At 36.1% G+C, this 22,692-nt stretch overlaps 1 protein-coding gene across 1 annotated transcript in view; it reads left to right on the top strand.

Annotated features, from left to right (window-relative positions):
* Pcm1 (pericentriolar material 1) overlaps positions 1-22,692 on the top strand; it is a 94,617-nt gene that overhangs the window by 53,893 nt on the left and 18,032 nt on the right. Inside the window, exons 23-26 of the mRNA XM_032918979.1 lie at positions 1,735-2,093; positions 14,878-15,042; positions 20,216-20,388; positions 20,725-20,856. Coding sequence (XP_032774870.1) covers positions 1,735-2,093; positions 14,878-15,042; positions 20,216-20,388; positions 20,725-20,856 — 829 coding nt within the window. The remainder of the gene's footprint in view (positions 1-1,734; positions 2,094-14,877; positions 15,043-20,215; positions 20,389-20,724; positions 20,857-22,692) is intronic.

Raw genomic sequence — 22,692 nt, 5'->3', positions numbered from 1 at the left:
TTTATATTCTCTTTCTCATGTTTGTTAATTTTTAATATGGTAATCTCTGACAAAATAGTTAAAGAGGCTACCATCCTTTTTTTTTTTTTTTTTTTTTTTTTTTTTTTAGGTATTTTTGCAGCTATAGAAACAACTAACTTACATAAGTAAATAATTAATCCAGAAAACTGTTTTGGTAGCTAACTCAAAAAGAATTTTCTATACCCTTTTTTAGTTTGTTTATTCTGGGAGAAATAGGCAAATTGAGATAGTGTAAGGGGCAGTAGGCAAGGCAGCTACAAGAATACTTTCAGCCTCATTGTTATGTACTTAAAAGCAAACTAACAGCCCAGAAGATTGAAAAGCATAGATATCAGTTGGATGCAGAGTTCTGTTAGAAGGATCTCTGTGATGCTTTTTTCTACCTCAAATCTTTAGAGATACACTGTAAACAATGCACACTATGCCTCCACCTAGTAATATGATTGGTCATGTCTCCGCTTCCTAAATTAGCATTTGTCACTGTCGTTAAACATAAACTTTGGAGGGGCACTTGATTAACAGATAAATCTTAGAATTCCTGTGTCACAGTCACCTCTAGGAATTACTTCATCTTCTTGACATTGTTGACTCCTTATTCGTTAGCTTAACCTTCCTTTTTTTCTACTAAGTTCCCCTTTCATTATGAAAGTGTTCTTTCATCAGAGCTTGACACAGTGCTTAATGTACAGTTGCCATTTAGAAGGGAGAGGGAATCACAAGCAATGAATATTTATTCAAAGCTTCAGTGAACTGGGCTTCCTGTTGTGATCTTCTGCTTTATCATCAATGCTTTATACGCTCTTGGTAGAAGAAACAACTCTGATTTTTCATTATGTATGTATGTCATGGTTAGAATGGAGTACATATCTTGTTTTAGCTACTTGAAGTATTTCAGATTAGATATCTTTATCTTACTAAATCAGAACTATTATAGATAACCTGGGTTAAGTGACTAACCCATGTTTAAGAGAGTTAAAACTTAGTAGTCTTTAACAAAAATCATAAAACTTACTGTTAAGTGCTAGCAAGGAAGTATTTTAAGTTATGCAGACCATACTCTGTCATAGCCATTTATCTATACAATTTTTATTAAAACAACCAAATTACAGCCAAGGACAATCTATAAAGATGAGAGTGACTATATGTTCATAATATTTTATTTATAGGAATTTAAGTGTGAATTTCGCTGGGCATATTGGCACAATGCCTTTAACCTTAGCACGCAGGAAGACGAGGCAGGTGGATCTCTGAGTTTGAGGCCAGCCTGGTTTACAAAGCCAGGACAGCCAGAATTGTTACATAGACATGCCCTATTCTGAGCAACCAAAACCAAACAAACCAAAATAACAAAAAACCATGAATTCCATGTATAATTTCTCCATGTGTAATAATTTTCTGGTTAAAAATATAACTTTTAAGAATAGAAACAAACACTACTTCTGGTTCACAGGTCATATAGAACAAATTGTGGCTGAATTTGTCCTTTAAGCTGGAGACTCTTGTTTTGAGTCAAAATATATGTCAGTGTCCCTGAAAAATATTTGTAAAACACTTGCTGGGTAAAAAACTTGATAAAAAGTTGGATGTTTTTGTGAAAATGTTTTTCTAGACTGTTGATTTTTTTTTTAACTGAAATCTATTCCATGTATGGAGACTGCAGTAAATATAAATAAATCAAAATCGTGACATATAAAACTTTTTCTTCTTGGTAAGGAATCAGAAACAGCCCGAAGAGGAAACTGAAAACACTAAGACACCATGGTTATATGATCAAGAAGGAGGAGTAGAAAAGCCATTTTTCAAGACTGGATTTGCAGTGTCTGTAGAGAAAGCTACAAATAATAACCGCAAACGTCAACCAGATACAAGCAGGAGAGGACGTCAGTTTGATGAAGAGTCATTGGAAAGCTTTAGCAGTATGCCTGACCCCATAGATCCAACCACAGTAACTAAAACATTTAAAACAAGGAAAGCATCTGCACAGGCCAGCCTGGCTTCTAAAGACAAAACTCCCAAATCAAAGAGTAAGAAGAGGAATTCTACTCAGCTGAAAAGTAGAGTTAAAACTATTGGTAAGTTTTGAAATTTGTTGAACATTTATAGTGTAAATATAAACATTGGTCTTCTTACTTTGACATACTGGCATTTTTGTACGGCTAGATGTACAGGCATTGTTGAAACCTACTTGAATCATTTTTAGTTATCTTTATAGTTTTTAAATTCTTTTTTTTTTTTTTTTTTTTTTTTGGTTCTTTTTTTCGAGCTGGGGACCGAACCCAGGGCCTTGTGCTTCCTAGGCAAGCGCTCTACCACTGAGCTAAATCCCAGCCCCTAGTTTTAAATTCTTAAGTAGCATTTAATGAAGATAATTTCAAACATGGCTCTTATACTTTGTGCTTTTTTAAACTTTCTCTTGTTTCATGAATGTGTGTATGTGTGTGTGCATATATATGTCAATATATATACTCACACATATCCACCAACATGCTCCCTTCTTTTTTTCTTACCCTTTTTTCTTTTCCTTCCTTCCTCCTTTACTTTCTTTTTTCTCTTTTCATAACCCACTATATCCAATGGCCCCTGTATGTATGGGTGTAGGGCCATCCACTAGAGCATAAGAAATGCTGCTAGTGGGGACACTTTCTTTTTTATTAACTTGAGTATTTCTTATTTACATTTCTAGTATTATTCCCTTTCCCGGTTTCTGGGCAAACATCCCCCTAATCCCTACCCCTCCCCTTCTCTATGGGTGTTCCCCTCCCCATCCTCCCCCCATTGCCGCCCTCCCCCCAACAGTCTAGTTCACTGGGGATTCAGTCTTAGCAGGACCAAGGGCTTCCCCTTCCACTGGTGATCTTACTAGGCTATTCATTGCTACCTATGAGGTCAGAGTCCAGGGTCAGTCCATGTATAGTCTTTAGGTAGTGGCTTAGTCACTGGAAGCTCTGGTTGCTTGGCATTGTTGTACATATGGGGTCTAGAGCCCCTTCAAGCTCTTCCAGTTCTTTCTCTGATTCCTTCAACGGGGGTCCTATTCTCAGTTCAGTGGTTTGCTGCTGGCATTCGCCTCTGTATTTGCTGTATTCTGGCTGTGTCTCTCAGGAGCGATCTACATCCGGCTCCTGTCGGCCTGCACTTCTTTGCTTCATCCATCTTGTCTAATTGGGTGGCTGTATATGTATGGGCCACATGTGGGGCAGGCTCTGAATGGGTGTTCCTTCTGTGTCTGTTTTAATCTTTGCCTCTCTAGTCCCTGCCAAGGGTATTCTTGTTCCCCTTTTAAAGAAGGAGTGAAGCATTCACATTTTGATCATCCGTCTTGAGTTTCATTTGTTCTAGGCATCTAGGGTAATTCAAGCATTTGGGCTAATAGCCATTTATCAATGAATACATACCATGTGTGTTTTTCTGTAATTGGGTTACCTCACTCGGGATGATATTTTCCAGTTCCAACCATTTGCCTCTTAATTTCACAAAGTCATTGTTTTTGATAGCTGAGTAATATTCCATTGTGTAGATGTACCACATTTTCTGTATCCATTCCTCTGTTGAAGGGCATCTGGGTTCTTTCCAGCTTCTGGCTATTATAAATAAGGCTGCGATGAACATAGTGGAGCACGTGTCTTTTTTATATGTTGGGGCATCTTTTGGGTATATGCCCAAGAGAGGTATAGTTGGATCCTCAGACTTTCAAAAGAGAGTGACTCTCCCTCAGCAGCTATCAGCGGCCAAACTCAGCTCAGCTTCTCCAAAGGTTATGTTCTGAAAAATTTCTCAGATACCCAAATGTTACTAATTGTTGTTTTTTAGTGTTATACCAGGGCATTGCATTGAATTGTCATCATGACTTCTCTTTAATGTCTTGATGATCCATTTAATGAGCTTCTAATTCATAATAGATTGTTGTTTTTTATTACCATAAATGAAACCACTTTAAAATAGACTTACTTATAAACTAGTGTTTCATTGAACTTTATTGAGTATTAAAGTTCTCTTTATAGCATTTCTACATGTACGTGGCTTTTAAAAAATAGGTTCTATAATTTTCTTAAGACTTTGCTGAGTACTACATTTAAAGCAGTTTTATTAGTTAAAGTCTGAATAAAGTTCATATGTTTAAATTTGGTGAAACCAGAGAATCATTCAAGTAAAAAATGGTCCACTTCTGAGACAGACCTATGGATAATCCCATAGTTTTTGATTTCCTGGTGCTTTGTCCCCACAAATACGTAATTGAGGAAATGTGAGCCATTTTTATTATAACACTCTGGACACTCCTTCCTTAGCTAGATAATTTAATGTGCTGGGGGCAGTATTCCTTAAACTTTTAAACTTTTATATGGGGCTCCCTGGGATTACTGTTCTAAATATAGATTCTGATTCATCAGGAGATGAGGCAGGAGGATTGAGAGTTCAAGGTCAGCTTGGACTATATACCAAGACCCTTTTTATTAAACAAAAACCAGATCCTGGTTTAGTTGGTTTGGGAAAATAAATTATTGTGAAATACCTTATTTTTTTAATTACAATTTTTTCTTTATTTCTGAGAATTTCATGTTTTATTTAACAAAATATCATGCCCAATCCCATTCCCTTCAGCTGCCTATTTAGTCCCATCATGCTACCTTCTTATCTTCTTTTTTTATTCAAGGTCTAATTTTTTAAAATTTATTTGTTTATTTTATGTATATAAGTACACTGTAGCTGTCTTCAGACACACCAGAAAAGGGCATTGGATCCTATTACAGATGGTTGCGACCCACCATATGATTGCTGGGAATTGAACTCAGGACCTCTGGAAGAGCAAGCAGTCAGTACTCTTAACTGCTGAGCCATCTCCCTAGCCTCTAACTTTTTTTTATGTACAAAATGTTGAATGATCTCTTTCATTGGTAAATAGTCTGAGTAATCCACTTAAGTAAGGTTGTTTAGTCTAACTTTATGAAGTCCTTTGTATACTGGTGGAGAACAAACACTACTGAAACTTGTTCAAGTCATATTTCTGGATCAAACTCTAATGGTGTGGGTAGACTTAGAAAAGCAAGAAACTTGCCCTAACTTACATGGGTGACCTGAATTTGTGTGAGCCGCTGATGACCTAGCTTGCCTTCAGATAGCCAGTGAGAGAAAAGGCTTTCTTTTTTTGATAACTCACTCACATACAGGAAGTGTCACCAGTGGAAAAATCCTCCAAAGAGACTGAGTCTCTCCCCCCAGCAGCTATCAAATACCACTCACTCTTAACTAAGGAACAGGACCCGAAGGGCGCCTCTCTATTACCTATGCTAGAAGTGTGGTTGGGTGGATCTTGTGCAGGTAACCATGGCTGCTGTGGGTTTATGAGCTCAGTGATGGTTCATATCTAGGAGACTATATTTCGCTGCCCTTTGTTCCATCCTGTGGCTCCTACATTCTTGCTGTCTGTTCTGAGATGTACCTGAACCTTGGTTGAGGAACTGTTAATAAAGATAGTCTCCTTAGAACTGAGCACTCCATTTCTTCTCAGCATTTTGACTAATTTTGTGTCTTTGCATTGATTGCTGTCCATTGAAAAAAGAAGCCTTTCTGTGTAGGATGATGTCATTACACAGGTAAAGGCAGGTATAAGATAGAATGAGGCTTGTCATTGGACGAGAAGGAAGGATGGGTGGGAGAAAAGTTTTAGAGGAGGAGGAGGAGGAGACTGGATCGAGGAGGAGAGCAGCCGAGAGAACATGGAGTTGCTTGTTAAGATTCCTCTCTGTACATTTATAGGTTGTTATGAGTATTCTTAAGGGATGGATGTGTACAGGGCTTTGTATGTCTAGGTGGGCAATTATATCTTATCAATTAGATCAGAGGCTATTTTGTTGTGTGCTCTTTCATGTGGCGATTTAATTGAATTCAAGAGAGTATTTGGTGACTGGAGACACTGGACCGCCGTGGAATTGGGATGCGTATGTCTGGCATGGTGGCAACCTGCCTTGGGAACTGGATGGGTAAAGAGATTGTTGCCAGGCTCAGAGAGTCATCGGCACTGTGATATGGAGTAGAGCAAAGCGGGTGAGACACTTTGCTGTCTGAGATGAAGACATCTACCATATATCTTAGGGCACTACAGTGCCGGATCTAGTGTGGGATAAAAGATAACACTTTTTTTTTTATTTTAATAATTTTACAGCAACATTTCTGACTAAAATATAGTAGTAGCAGGTTTAGTTCTAGGGCCTAACACCTCACTAGCCTTGGGATGAAACTTCCTCTGGAGCAGGGCTCAAATCTTAACAGTATTGCATCAGAGGGCACATTTGTCAGAAGTTCTGTATTGTGGCATGCAGAATCCACCACTGGGTAAGATCATTGATATCTTTTCTCTCTCAGCAGCCTTCATAGCTCACTTGGCGTTATGAAACCTATCCGATAGAAAGGAAGTTTCCCTCGTTGGTTCGAGATTGATATTTTTATATACTACAGCCATAGTGTGTGATGTTTCCAGCAATAGAGTCTTAACATGGAGTTATGGTGGGTGTCTGAGGTTTCTTTTTCTGTGATAAAATGACAAACCTGGGGAAAGAAGGGTTTATTTCATCTTACAGATGTAAGCCATCATGAATGAAAGTTAGAGCAGGAACCTGGAGTCAGAAACTAAAGCAGAGGGCATGGAGGAGAAGCTGCTCACTAGCTTGCTCTTCAAGGCTTGCTCATACTTCCTTATAGTACCCAGGACTACTGGGTGAGGAATGGCCCCACCCACAGTGGCCTGATCCCTTCTGTATGAGTTATTAATCAAGAAAAGGCCCAAGAGACTTGCCTATAGGTCAATTGAGAGTCATTCTTCCCAGATGATATTACCTTGTATCAAATTAATATAACACTGGGTAACCAAGGGTATTAACAGTAGCCTATGGTGTTTCGTGTATGTTTCGAATCTTCTTGACCAATAACTTCTAGGGAGATGTCTCATGACTTGCATCGCAATTTTCATATTGCATTAATGTCCTCTGGGAACTGCATTGTCCACCATGCAAGCAAATCCCCCCCCCCCCCCCGCCCCGGAGCTGAGGATCAAACCCAGGGCCTTGCGCTTGCTAGGCAAGCGCTCTACCACTGAGCTAAATCCCCAACCCCAAGCATCTCTATTTGATTTTGAAAGTAGCTTACTAACGTGGTTTCTTTCATTTTGGCTAATTCATGCTCTAGATCCCTCTTCCACTCTGTCCCTCACCTCCATTTCTGCTTAGTCCTTTATACAATCCCCCTTCCCATACTCCTCTCTTCTTTCATAGCACATGTATTCTACTATCAATTATATTTTATAAATGGATCTTGAGATAGTAGGCTTCTGTGGGGCTTTCCATACCCTCTTCCTTTGGATTAGCCTTTCCCACAACCCCTTGGTTTTACCTATACCTTTGTCCCCCATACAGTAAGCCTTTCAACTCCCAGCACCAGCCCTTCCCAACCCCAACTGAAAAATGTCCCCTTCTTGCTCCTTGTGCTCCAAGTTAAACACGTGAAACAAATGATTTGAAACTAGAATTTACACACAAGAGAGAACATATGGTATTTTTTTCCACCAGAGTTACTGCACGCTAGTTGTTTTTCTAATTTCTTGTATTTAACTTACAATCATGATTTCATTTTTCTACTGCTGAGTAATATTGCAATGTGTTTGTGTGCTACAATTTTCTTATCCATTTGTGTGTTGAATACACAGGTTGATTCCACTTCCTAGCTGTTGTGGCAAGAGTGGCAGTGAATATTGAAATGCAGGTGTCTTTGTAATAGGATATAGTTTGTTGAGTACATACCAAAGAGTCCTATAATTGAGTCATAAGGCTATTTTTAGCTTTTTTGAGAAACCTCAATTATTCCCAGTGTAACTGTACTAGTTGACATGTCCTCTGTCAGTATAGAAGAATTCCCCTTCAACAACATCTGCAACCAATGTTTGTTAACATTTGTAATGTTGATTATGGCCATTCTGGTAATGCCATGTAGATAGTTCAGCTTTTATCTTTACTTCGGGGCAATGATTGTTATGTGATCTTTGTACTGCCTTCCCTCATGCTAACTTTAAAAATATCAGTCCAAATAATAATTCACATTTCTTCAGCTGACATTCACTGCCATTGTTGCATCTTCCTCCCTCCCTTCCTCCCTCCCTCCCTCCCTCCCTCCCTCCCCACCTCCCTCCCTTCCTTCCTTTCTTCCTTTCTTTTTCTTTTTTCCGTTTGAACAGCCTCTCAGAGAGAGAAGAAAGTGGGTGAAAAATGGCCACACAGCAGCTCCTGTGTTCTAGGAAGCTGGTAAACAGTCAGCTTGTAAACAGCTGGTAAACAGTCAGCTGGTAAACAGTGATCAGCTCTTCCCTCAGTGGCTGTTTGGAATCATGCAGGGCCTTCAGAAGGTCATGGCTAATGTATTTTTCTTCAGTGAAGGCATAAGAAGAAGAAGTCCTAGTTCTTGTAGCTATTTCAGTCATGCTGAATAAATCAGAACTGGACATAAAGGAGCACTGTGGACAGAAATTAGAGATTAGACCTCATGCTTTCACAGTACTGTCTCATTTAGTGATAATATGAAACATGAACCCTTATTAATTCTGCTGTTCTCCTTGAAAAAACTTGGCCTGGTAGCTCCCATCTATAATTAAAGTTATTTGAGAGACTGAGTTTGGACGGTTGCAAGTTTGAGGCTAACTTGGGCACATTATGAGACACTGTCTCAATAACAAACAAAAATCAAAACAACCCAAAAATGTCCAAGAGGTATGTCATTAGTCACACATTTGTACCTTAACTTAGAAATGCAGACCTTGAATTGGAAAGATAGCTCATTAGATAGAAAGGTTTGCACTAAGCCTAGTGACCGAAGTTGCAACCCTGAGATCCCCTTTGTGGAGGAGAGAAGAGATTTCTCAAAGTTGTCTTTTGAGCGCTACATGCTTATTCTTCTAAACACATACATAGTAGTAAGTAAAATATAAAAATTCAAAAGAAATGTAGCCCTTGCCCTTGATACTTTCCTTGATTCCTGTTTTTTCTTCCCTCTTTGTAAATATTTTAAAATTATTTTTGTTGTCACTATTTTACATTATTGTTATATTTTTGGTATGGGGTGTGTGTGTATTCGGTGGAAGTTCCCAGCTAGATGCACCATTGCATAGGTTAGGAGACAACTCTATATATAACTTGTTGTTTTCTTCTACATTTATGTGTTCTAGGATCAAATTCTAGTTTCTGGTAAGTGCCTTTAACCTGAGCCACTTCTCTGGTCCCTCCATCTTTGAAAACATTTTTAGGTTATGTTAATTTACATTTTCCTGTATGTTTGTATGTATACATGGCTGGCGCCCTTGGAGGTCAGAAGAGAGCATTAGTCAAGAGTAACACATGTTCTTAACCACTGAACCATCTTCAGTCACCTACTCTTTTAAAGAACATTACTCATTCTGTAACTTCCCTCTAATAGTCTTTTCCTAAACCCATCCCTCTTTTTCCTTCATGTCCTCTTCTTTTTAAAAATAACTTACTGTATTAGTCGACTCTCTGTCGCTATGCTAAAATACCATGACTAAGGCAACTTATAGAAGAAAGGGCTTATTTGGCTTATGTTCCAGAGGGATGAAAGTCCATTGTGATGAGAAAGCAGCAGGAATGTCAGCTTGAGAAAGAAGCTAAAAATCTATTTTATGTCTTGACCTATAATCAGGAAACATCATGAAATCAAAATGGTGTGAATCTTTTAACTCTCAAGAGCCTGCCTGCCTTCAGTGACATACCTCCTCCATCAGTACCACATTTCCTAAGCTCACACCCAAACAGTACCATCAACTGGGGACCAAGTATCAAATGTCTGAGATTATGGGAACATCTCATTCAAACCAGTGAATCCAGTTAGTACTGACTGTGTTTACATGGTCCCTATCTTATCTGCACTATATGGTTTATTGGCTTGTGCACATTAAATGCAGGTAACAATGGCTCTTTGAGTTAAGTGTAGTTGTTATGTCCAAAAGACAGCATTTCACAGCAGTCCTTCCTACTCTCTGAGTCTTTCTGCCTCTTCTACAATATTTCCTGGGCCTTGTTTGAGAGAATGACAAAGATGTCCCGTTTAGAGTTGAGCACTTAACAGTTAACTTTCATGGAACTTTAGCCAACCATGAGACTCTGTATTAACCTATGCCCACTGCAAAAAGAAGCTTAACTGACTAAAGCAGCATAATCATGGCAATGAGCATAATATTAAGAAGATGGCTTAAGAACATGTTCTTTAAGCAAAACAGAGGTGGTAGGTTCGCATGTAGGCATTTGATCTCCCTAGTCATGGACTTTTTGAAATAAGTGTACAGTACCAGGCAATAATCCTCCCGCCCCCCCCGCCCCCCCCGCAGCGTAGGCCTCAAGTTCAATAAGAATTCAGTTACCACGTAAAGGTTATGCATCTGTTTACAATAGATGGCTATTGTAGCATGCAGGGGCCACCACTAGGTGGGACTATTGATGGATGATTCTCCTTCCAAACCAGCCTACATATATAGCACCTTTCAGCACTGTAAAAGTTAGTCAGAAGGAGTAAGTTTCCAGGTCAATTCCAGCTTAATTTTGCTATGTCCTGCATCCAGAATATGTAGTGTCTTTAATAAAGGAAATCTTATCTAGTTATAGTTGACAATTAGTTCCTTCTGTCTTAGTTAGGGTTTCTATTGTTATGGTAAAATACCATGACCAAAAGCAGCTTTAGAAGGGAAGGTTTATTTCAGCTTACAGTTGGACATCATCAAAGGAAGCCAGGGCAGGAACTGATGCAGAGGCCATGGAGGAATGTTGCTTACTGGCTTGGTCAACTTGCTTTCTTATCACATCTAAGACCTTCTGCCCAGTGTTGGCATCATCCACAGTAGACTGGGTCCTCCCACACCAATCATTAACAAAATGGTACCTCCCAGATTTTCCTATAGACTAGTCTTATGAATGTACTTTTCCATTTAAGATTCCCTATTTACAGATATATCTAGGTTTATGTCAAGTGGATAAAAGCCAACCAACATATTCTTTATAACATCTGGATTGTAGGAGGTTTCTCTTTTAATTTCAGTTTTTTTAGCAGGTTGATGGCATGTATGCCTTCAGACAGTACATAAAGAGAATTTTGCATATATTCATAAACTATATTTAATCTCAATTAGGACTCATTTAATACTTTTATGTAATTTGGTAATAAAGTCAAAAGTTTAATTCTATTTATGTAAATCTTGTTAGGTTAATACACTTTTTTCCCCTTCACAGCAATTTGGGTTGTTAAACAACCATATGTGTGTACTCAGATCATTTTCCACAATATTTTTGGTAGAATTCTCTCTACTTATGGACCTGTTTTATGTACATACAGTAGTAAACTAGCCTTTAAGGAAACTATTCCCAGTAAGTTTCATGCAGAATGGGTAATTGTGAATAGGCTTCAGTGTAAAAATGAGTTACATACTCAGAAATTTAAATTTGAGGAAATGAAATATTAAATTATGTTCTTAGAAGTGGAAGAGGAGATTTGAATCCTCATAAGACATCACAGAAACAGCACAATAATTTGAGAGTTTATTGGATATCATCAAAGCAGCTGCTTCAATCTAGGGAGTATGAGTAGCAAAGATTCTTCTCTCACTTATGTAGAAATACAATGTCAATTTTAAGGAAAGTTGTATTCTTAAGAAAAGCTATAGTGAAAGAGATTCGACCTTTCTACCTTTGCCCTTCTTATCCCAGTTATTATCAAATCTTATGGCTCTTGGAGATACTAATTGTCAGAGTGAACAATGATGTAGCAATTCTTCCTACCCTTGCACGTAAGTAAGCATTAGCTTTTGCAGCTGAGAGGCTTCACTAGAGAAAAGTGGAAGTAACCATTAAAGTGACCCAGCATTTATTTTTATCCTTAGAGTAGTTAAAATTCAAAACCGGGCCAGCCAGTAGTTATAATAATATACATAAGAAGACAACTAGCAACCAGAGAGAAGTCATAGACACACACTACCAGAGCAAGCAAAATCGAGCAAAAGACTTTTTTGAAGGAAATACATAGTTGAACAAAATAAGGGAATGTAAGCAGATTGAATTATAATATGTAAATTCTTTAATCTTAATATTGTTTGTTAAAGAAGGGTAGATAGATACCATTAATTCCCAAATTACCAATTTTGAAAATCAAAGAATTCTGTCATATAGACCAAAAAGTAGTAGGTGATAAAAGCTAATGGAAGGGCTTATTTTAGAGGCTTAAGAGATATCTTGGAGCTCTAAAGTGCTTAGAGTTGTAAAATAAAAAGCAAGAAGCAATATTTAAATACATAATAATGATAAAGGATTTGAGAGTAGTAGTACAGTTAAGTACAGCCAACTTTTGTCCATCCATAGAGGGAATGGGGAAACTGCATGTATAGGGTGACCAAATTTCTATCAAAGATAAGTTTTAAAAAAATGTCTCTGTTTACAGAGAAAAGAATACGTTTCATACAAAACAAAACTCCTAACTGGCATCAATTAATCTCACATTCTGTAGAAGAAAGATGAATACATAATTCAAATATAGCTGCAGATATTTATTACTAGCATTTGGGAGTCCAAGGAGGACTTAATTCATTTAAAAGCATCCAGATCTATGTTCAGTTTATTAAAAACAAAGCAAACAAACAAGAAGGCATACAGGCTACAGTATGCTGGGACTGCAATTTAAGAATCCTGTGTTCAGCTAAGAGACCTGGCTTAGCATGTGTGAAGCAAATAAATGATGGAAACCAGATGTGACTCATAATAGAGTTCCCTTTGTCTAAGAAAGGTAAGCTAGAACACTAGCTAGTCGTGGTCTTCAACACCTGCAGCTCCAGTCCTATGGAGGCTGAGTCAAGAAGATTGTTGTGAATCTGATGAGCATCTGGGCTACAAAGTAGCAGACTACATCCTGTCACAGGGAGCCAAAAAGACAGGCAGCCAGAGAGGATAAGAGAAGACAAACATACATACACTAACACACTTTTTGTTGTTGCTTTTGAGACAGGGTTTCTCTGTGTATTTCTGGAATTCTGTAGACCAGGCTGGCTGCCCTCGAACTCAGAGATCTGCCTGATATTGCCTCCCATGTGCTGGGATTAAAGGCATCCACCACCACTGCTCAGCTATGACATATATATACTTAAAAATTCCCACTCACAAACCAATCAATCTCAGTGTATATTCAGAGGTAAAGAGGCCGAAGCAGGAGGATTGAGTTCCCTTTGTCTAAGAGAGGTAAGATAGTACACTAGCTAGTCATGGCCGTGTACACCTGTACTATAGCCCCAGTACCATGTTCAAGGATAGATGGAAGTTTTAGAGTAAGACCATGGAGCAAAAGAAAAAAATCAATACTAGCAACTGCTAATGTATCAAAAGAATATTGGACAGTTGACTGTACAGTTAACTTCAGAAATATTCTCATGCTATATTACCAAAAAACCTGTCTTAAAAGGAAAGAGTCATATTCATAGTGGTAGGTTAGATTTGAAATCATTCCTTATTAAATTAAAATAGATTAAGAAAAACAAAACAAAAAAACAGTTAAGGATAATAAAGCCATTAGTCAGTGTCCATTACACTGCAGAATGGAAACAATCCACAGGCATTTCAGTCAAAATGGAAAACAAAGAGGTACTTTTTCTATTACCAACCTGTTTAGCTTATTTGGAAAATTAGGACCAGAAATATTGGAGTAACTACTAGTAAAGAGAATTACTTGTTTCTATAAGTATTTTTACTGATGCTAATAAGGTAAACTGTTGAAGTGGTTGGTAACTGAATAAGTGGCCAAATACTTCTTTGCTAACAAGAAAAATAGTAGTTATGTAAAATCTATATTTTTGGATGATCTAAAAAGATTAAGTATCAAAACAAAGCTACTTCTGACATAAAAATTTATGAAATTAAATATAACTTCTTCAGATTAAGTGCATTTAATTTTAGTATGTTTCACATTGCCTTGGGTTGTTTTGAAAATGACGCCCCCAAAAAAAGGGCTCTCAGCATGTATGAAAAGGTAGCAAAGAAAAGAAGTTAAGTGGGGTTTGCTTACCAAATGAAAAAAAGAAAACATATTTTGTAAGTTCTGTGATCAAAAGAATAAAAAATGACTTTATAGGTAGGGCAGTGGTATGGTGAAATGTGCTTTTAATCCTAGCACTTGAAGGCAGAGACAGGCAGATATTTGTGAGTTCCAGGCCGGCCTGGTCTACAGAGTGAGTTAGGACAGCCAGAGTTGTTACACTGAAAAACCTTGTCTCAAACAAACAAACAAACAAACAAACAGAAATATTTTGAAAGAGAAACTAAAACAATGTAAAAAAACAATGAAATACAAGGGTCCTATATTAGTGTTTATCTCAGTGGGAAGAGGATAAATTTAACCATCAGTCCATCTAGAGTAAAAGAAATTGAGTTGTGTCATACAATAAAATGAATGTGAAGTGTAAAACCCTTAGAAAGAAAATGCAGTAGTAGTATGATCTATTTTGTTTGTTTTGTTTTATCTTGTAACCTTGAAAATGTGTTACCTTGGAGTCTAGTAGAGAATTCAGATCTTATGAGATTCGCTTTATTGTACTTTTAGTTGAGGTGTTCCAATGAATATCAGAAGATAAATGAACTGTTTTAATTGATCATTGTCACCCAATCCTTCTAAAGGTTATTCTGAAGGTGTTCAAAGACATTATTTTGTATTACATTTATGCCAGGCCATTATGCTAGTATAAACCGAGTTACGTGTACTATTTTACTGTGGAAATCAGTCTCCCTTTCAGATTCAGTTAGTTGCAACTGATAACAGCTGTCACTATTTTCACCCGAGGGTATGAAAGTGCCAGTGTGTCTAGCACATGTGAACCTTGCAAAAGTAGGAACAGACATTCAGCCCAGACTGAAGAGCCTGTTCAAGCAAAGTTATTCAGCAGAAAGAATCATGAACAGCTGGAAAAAATAATAAAATATAGTAGGTCTGCAGAAATATCTTCAGGTATGTTCCTCTTTTTTTTGTTTGTTTTAATCCAGGGAATTCATCTTAAATTTGAAAAGCTACACCGAAGCAAGTTTTAATAATAGACAATCACAGATTCCTATCATGTGAAAAGTTTTAATCATAAATGTAAACTACAAATAGTTTGTGTTGCTGTGATCTCTTTAGTGCTTTTGACACATTAAGCAATTCTTTGTAAACAATTGTTAATACGGAATTCCTAATTGAAATTCTAGAAATCTTACCTAAATAGGATTTGATATGAAATCTAATTACTTCTCTTAAAACATTTGCTGCATTATGCCTGTGATAAAGTGTGTGTGCCTTACTTTAACAAATACACCTAGCAAGAAATTAGTTCCTTCTTGCCTTGTATACTTATATCTCACAACTCTTTGCCTTTCTCAGTGATACTGAATTAGAGCATTCCCATGACTGCCATGCTATTTCTCAGCTTACAAGTTGTTTTGTTTTGGTTTGGTTTTCTCCTTTTACTCATAAATACACTTTTAATTCCATAATGTTGAAATTGTATGTGAGTGTGAAATTGGGTGCCTTTCCCTCTTCTCCTTCATCCCCATTGTGTCAGTGTGAAGTTTCCCATTGTCTGACTCACAGGATATACTGTTAAGTGACTTTAGATGCTCGTGCTGTCTTCTTGAATCCTTTGGGGGCAAGTAACTACTTTTTATATTTTTCCATTAAATGTCAGTATAATATGTGACTGGTGGTATGCACTCAGTGTCTATTGAATGGAGTCACCATCTACTGAATGATTGTCACCATTTTAAGTATTCACCAGTATTTAATGATTTATAAAAAGAATAGATACATCTCAGATACATAGACTTGGTAAATAGAGCTTCAGTCTCACTTGTCTCCTGTGGTGATATGGTGCCATCTATTTGTATCATACTTTATACACAAAATTTTGATTATAGAATTTTTATGCATGCCATTTGAGCCTATAGTGATACATTATTTTTATTTTTCAGTTGTGGAATTATAGGGAAGGTATCTGCTTTCTATCAACACTTTTTAAAAAGGTTGGCAGTACAAATTGTACTTTTCTGTAGAATCTTTGAAAATGATTCCCTTACCTTGTAATCATTCTTTGGGATTCATCCTAGTGGAGAAGTGAAAAAAATGAGGGTTTAATGTTGGCCGAACAGTATAATTCCATCTATATAAATATATAAATATATAAATATAAATATAAAGGAAAACAAACATAGAAGAAAATGTATCAAATGTTTGTAGTGATTTTATGAACTATGTTTTCTGGTTTGTATGTTTTAAATCAGAAAAGAAACTTCACATTTGCTTGTATTTTGAAATGGCTTTCTCATATTGCTAGGAATTAGTAGCACCTAACTTGCAACTGTAAAGTTTGAGATTCTTTTGACAAAAATAACAATTCTATTGTCCTGGACTTTAAAATTTTTAAATTTTCATCTCATTTCACTATTTTTACACAACAGTGTTATCGTCAAAGAGTTGGGTGAGAGTTGAGGAAGGGCACAGAATTGAATAGGAGTATTATTTTCATTGAAAGTTAGTATTCCAGACCTCAGTGTCATCATTTAAAAAAAAAAGAAAAAAGAAAAGGTCTGACACAGTGGTGCACCATTAAACCCAGTGCTTGGGCAGAGACAGGCACATCTGTATGAGTGGTGACCAGTCTGGCACAGAGTAAAAAGCCTGTCTCAAAAATTTATTGAATTTTTGGTGAATTGAATAGTTTGAGGGTATAAATATGCTGCTCCTCAGTATTCTAAAAGGCATCTTTTTCATTACTGTGACCCTAAAATTCTCTACATTATTGATACTTGATGTAACTTGGCTTGTAACTTTGTAATTAGAGTGCAGCATTCCTTGCTATTGGATTATGCTTTCCTTTTTTCCCACGGTAATTACAGGAGTGTGTTTTTATACGCCCTACCCTCAAAAAAAAAAAAAAAATTGGACATCACTATGGTTGTCATCACTAATTACAGCAACTTTAGTTTGTAGCAGTTTTTTTTTTTTAATAAAAACACTTTCCATTTTTAGACAAAACAATATTTCTAAGGATGTTCTTGTGTATATATGTTTATGCACCAAGTGAATGGCTAGTGCCTGAGAAAGCAAGAAGAGGGTATCTGACCCCTGGGACTATGATAGTGCTTGTGAGCCATCATTTGAGTGTTGAGAATCAAACAGGTCCTCTGGAACATCACCCAGTGCTTACTCTTAACCATTGAGCCATTTCTCCTGCCCATCCAATGAGAATGTTTTCAAATACCGAATAAATTATTATTTGCAGTAACAACGTAGGTAAATATCTTTTTAAATTTTATTTTTTCTCATTCACTTATTTATATTATAAGCCCTGTCTTAACATTTTATGCTCATCCCATGTCTACCCTTTCCTACAGCATATACTAGAATTTTACAGCAGTCTTAACAATTTAAACGAAATACACGTGACAAAGTGTCAGGAGGTAACAATCTGCTTAGTTCTAGAGTCCATATTTGTTATTGTTCTTTATTGAACTTAAAATCCTTATATTATCCTGATTTTTGTTTCTTTGTTTGTTTTAGTTTTATGAGTTGGTCTCTATGTAGCCATGGTTGTCCAGGAGCTCTCTGTGTAGGCCAGTCCAGCCTTGAGCACAGATCCTCCTGCCTCTGCTTCCTGAGTGCTGGGATAAAAGTTGTGTGCTACCAAACCTGACTTGTTTCGTTCTTTACTTTTATGTGTGCAGGTGTTTTGCCTGTGTTATGTCTGTGCGTTGGATGTCTGATGCTGGAGCTACAGACAGTAGTTAGACATCATGTGGGTGCTGGGAATTGAACGTGAGTCCTCTAAAAGAGCAGCTAGCACTCCTAATTGTTGAGCCATCTTCTCAATCCTTAATTCTCTCTTCATTTTTAGATTTAGCTTAGTGTATATATGTTACTAAACTTACGAAAAATAAAAACCTCGTATTCTGAAGTCTTTGATTTATAATTCACAGTTGGCAAAACTGACCCTTTCTTGTTTTATAGCATATCTGTAAAGGTAGTAGAAACGTTTTGTTTTTTTTTTTTTTTTTTTATGACAGGGTGTTTAAAAATTATTTATTTCACATATCTGTGATATTGAAATGCATTAAGATTTTTGTAAATAGATAGAGGTGTTTGTATGTTACAAGTGTTTTTTGCTACCAGTCAGTATCTGAAAAAAATAATAAATCATCAAAAAACGTAACTATGTTGGGCATAAGCTATAATAAATAAAGATTGTGGAAATTTAGAAATATTCCAAAATGCTATTTTGATTCAGAAGTACATGTTTACATTATTTAGAATTACGAAAGTATTTTAACATTTATGTTCTGCAACAGAACACAAGAGGGATTTTTTATGAGGGATTTAATATGATTTACAATTCTAAAAACATCTTAACTCCTTTCTGCAGAGATATATAGAAAGTAAAGTCCTATTTCAATCCTTAAAGGACTCTAAAGAAAGTAAAACAAAGGCAAGAGAGATGGCTGAGCTGTTAATTGCTCAGTTCACAACTAGACTTTGGATAAAACAAGAACTCAGACCTGGCAAAACTAGATATACAGTAGTAGAATTAAGATTAGGTTGGCAAAGAGGAGGGAGTTTTCTAGCATTCATTTTAGTTTAGGAAGAAAGACTTACTTGAATTTAAATCTCTTAATTATATAAAAGGAGAGATGAAAGTTAGAATTAATTAGGAGTAATTTTATTGTAGAATAATAATTTATCATAGAGAACTACTAAGCCATTAACAAACTATTTTCTTAGAGCTTTGAAACAACATTTTAAAAATTAAACTATGATTTAACTTGCCACCCACGAATTGAAAATTTACATAACAAATAGTATGTCCTGATCTGGATTTTCCCCTTTAAATGGGAAATTACTTTACTTAATGCCACATTCATTTTAATATATTGAATGTGGGCATTTTGAAACTATTAAGAGAAATTTAATATAGCATCTTTTAAAATGACTGTCTTATGGACAGATCAGATAGGTTGCATGTGTTTACTCTTATTTTATGTTTATGTAAATTGACACTTAGACATGTAGTGCAACTTAGCTAATTAGTACAAAGGTTATTTTTTTATTATTTCTGTATTATACTATTCTGCAAAAGTGATTATATCTTCATGCTCTTTCCAAGGTTTTACAAAAACAACATATACTGAAACATTCAACCTTTTTTATCTGTTAGAATCATTGATTTTTGAAGGGATAAAACTAACCAAATATTTACAGTTCTACTTTGTTGTATTAAAATTACAGAATTTGAGTGCTAGAAGAACAACTTGAGTATGGGTCGCCTTTGGTCCATTTCTGTTTCTAGAAAGAACACAAAGTTCCCTAATTTGTACCCTGAAAAAAAGTTTAGGGCTAACCATATGGTTCAAAGTAGCATATATGAAACCCAGGGATTGTTCTCTGTCACTAACCACCCACCCACCCACGCAGAGTGTTGCTGGAGAGTTCATGGGGCAGTATTTTATCTAAGTAATTCAGGGTGTGGGGAGCCTGACAGTGTAGCTTGGCACCTTCTACTCTGACTTGTACACTTAAGTAAATAGTATTTTATAGTGAAATTGACCATTTAAGACATAATTATGCATTGTTAAGCCACAACATTTTTTCTCTCAACATAATAGATTTCCCCTTTTTGTTATGAAGTTCATATTACCAAAATAAACCAAAATCATTTTAATTTAGCTTATTCCAGTCAGGAGCTTATTGCTTTTTCAGTGACTAGTCCCATGATATGCATACAGTTTCCCAGGTTTTGCTTGTATTTTTGGTTTGGTTTAATTTTCAGACCAGTTTTTGGCTATGTAGTCCAAGCTGCTGGCCTTTAACTTATAGCTCTTCCTTATGTCCCCAGTTCTGCAGTTAAAGGTAGGCTCTAACATATCTGGTCATTTTCTTTTAACTGAGAAATTAAATATTCTAAGTAGTATCACATATTGCTATTCTTGAATTTAAATATTTTAATACAAGGTATTTATCTTAATATTTTAAGAATATTTCTTTAAGAGTCCTGAAATAGGATTTGTTGTGTTAAAGCTTAGAAAATGATGTAGATTAATAGGAGTTATTATGTAGGCATTTTATTGTCATTATTTTCTTGATCATTTTTGTCTTCCAGAAACTGGAAGTGATTTTTCCATGTTTGAAGCTTTACGGGATACTATTTATTCCGAAGTGGCTACATTAATTTCTCAAAATGAATCTCGTCCACATTTTCTTATTGAACTTTTCCATGAGCTGCAGCTCCTCAATACAGACTACTTGAGACAGAGAGCTTTATATGCGCTGCAGGTATCGGACAGCTCATTCTTCTGTCAGCTTACTCAGTGCTTATATGTGGGTGCTTAAGTGAAGCATGTCCTTTTTGTCTATGTATTTTGATTTATTTTCTGTTTTTTGTGACATTTCATTTAAAACTTCTTATATAACTTTTACTTCGTTTTAGTTTATCTTTACTCATTTTTCTATGGTTGTTTTTTTTTCTAAATATTCTTTGCTTAATACTTAATCTGTGAAAAGTGCTTTATTTTTCTTCCATCTGCCTCTCTTTTGAAATTTGTCACATAAATTTGGAGAAAAAAAATATATATATATGTTGCGTATAAATGTCTTTATTTCATTATTTAGGATATTGTATCCAGACATATTTCTGAAAGTGATGAAAAAGAAGGGGAAAATATAAAGTCTGTGAATTCTGGCACTTGGGTGGCCTCAAACTCCGAACTTACTCCAAGTGAGAGCCTTGTTACTACTGATGATGTAAGCCAATATGATATGTTAAATGTGGGGACACTTTCAATGTATAATAAAGGTTGAAGGTATTGTCAGATTGTGGATATAGATAATATTGTTGATGTTCTTAAAAATGATAATACTTTGAAGCCTGCAGTAGCCAAATGTACCTTTAATAGGTATTTAATAAGTCTTGTAGTATTCAGAACATTAGTTAGACCAAATAGCAATCAAGTCAGAAAACCTTTAAATATATAAGTACAAACTAAATCAAGTCTTTGTGTAAAAGAAAAACCTGGACAAAAGAAAATCATCCAGAAGAAAAATTGAAGTTTAATGTATTCTACTTGACAACTTTGTGAATAAACTGTCTATCCACTTAAAGATAAAGAGAACACTTTTGTGATTTCTTTATCACTATTGTAATGTTAACACAAAGTATTCTGGAGATGGTATTTCTCCAAAAGGATATTTTAACTTCTTTCTAGGTAAGAATAATCTGTTTAGAAACTATTGAGGATTTTCTTTTATTTTTTACTCTTAAAATCATGCTGAAGACAATACCTCCTGAACTGTCCTTTCCTTCTTAAAATTGTTCTATACTATGCTATGAATCATATATAAGAAACTATAATTTACATAGTTTATATTTTGTTGTGTTTATGCATATGTAGTGCATGTATGTGTGTGGTGTAGTAGGAGGAAGGGGCCAGAAGTATCTTCCTTGATTGCTTTCTACATTGTCTTTTCTTATCTTTTTTTTTTTTTTCGGAGCTGGGGACCGAACCCAGGGCCGTGTGCTTGCTAGGCAAGCGCTCTACCACTGAGCTAAACTCCCAACCCCCACATTATCTTTTGAGACAGCACTTCTCATTGAACCTGGTGCTTGCTGATTACTGGATATTGTGATCACCCGAGAAAGACTCAGTCCCATAGTTTTTATTTTTATTTTATTTTATTTATTTATTTATTTATTTTTTTGGTTCTTTTTTTTCGGAGCTGGGGACCGAACCCAGGGCCTTGCGCTTCCTAGGCAAGCGCTCTACCACTGAGCTAAATCCCCAACCCCCATAGTTTTTATTTTTATAATGTTAAATATATATTAGGAGTGACTACTCATTACAATTAACTGAAAATGATGTGTTCCTTTTTATAGGAAATGTAAAGGCAGACAACTGTCTGTCTGTCTATCTATCCATCAGTCTAATTTATTTGGGGCAATGGGAGGAATTACTGGATTATAGTAAAAGTTATTGGATATTGCAATAACTTGGGAAAGACTGAAGTGATAGAAATTGATGAGAGATATTAACTATGGAGAACAGAAATTGATGCAAACTGTCTTTGTATGTGTGGGTTTTTTAAAATTTGGTTTTGCGTGTGCGTGCGTGCGTGCGTGCGTGCGTGCGTGCGTGTGTGTGTGTGTGTGTGTGTGTGTTTGGGGGAAGGTCTCATTTTATACTATTGGCTGACCTAGAACTCCTTATGTAGACCAGGCTGGCCTTGAACTCAGAGATATGTGTGTTTCTGTCTCCTAAGTACTGTGTCTAAAACCACTACATCGAAATAATGGTTTTTAGCTGTTGAGAACCTGATTATGTAAGTGTATCTATTTGTTCAACTTATCAAACTATATGCTTAAAATCGGCACATTATATAGTATTTTAATTGTACGACTAATAGCTCACTATTACCTGTAATTCCAGTTCCCAGGGAACCATCACCCTCTCCTGGCCTCAGTGGGCTACCTGCACACATGTGTCATTCACTTACACAGACACATGCATACATATAAATAAAAATGTAATTTCATAAGATTATGAATGCCATGTTTTTAATTCAGACATAAGACAAGATACATAC

Source organism: Rattus rattus, chromosome 13 (genome assembly GCF_011064425.1).
Source record: "Rattus rattus isolate New Zealand chromosome 13, Rrattus_CSIRO_v1, whole genome shotgun sequence".
NCBI classification, from domain to species: Eukaryota; Metazoa; Chordata; class Mammalia; order Rodentia; family Muridae; genus Rattus; species Rattus rattus.
This window is presented reverse-complemented; position numbering and strand designations above follow the sequence as displayed.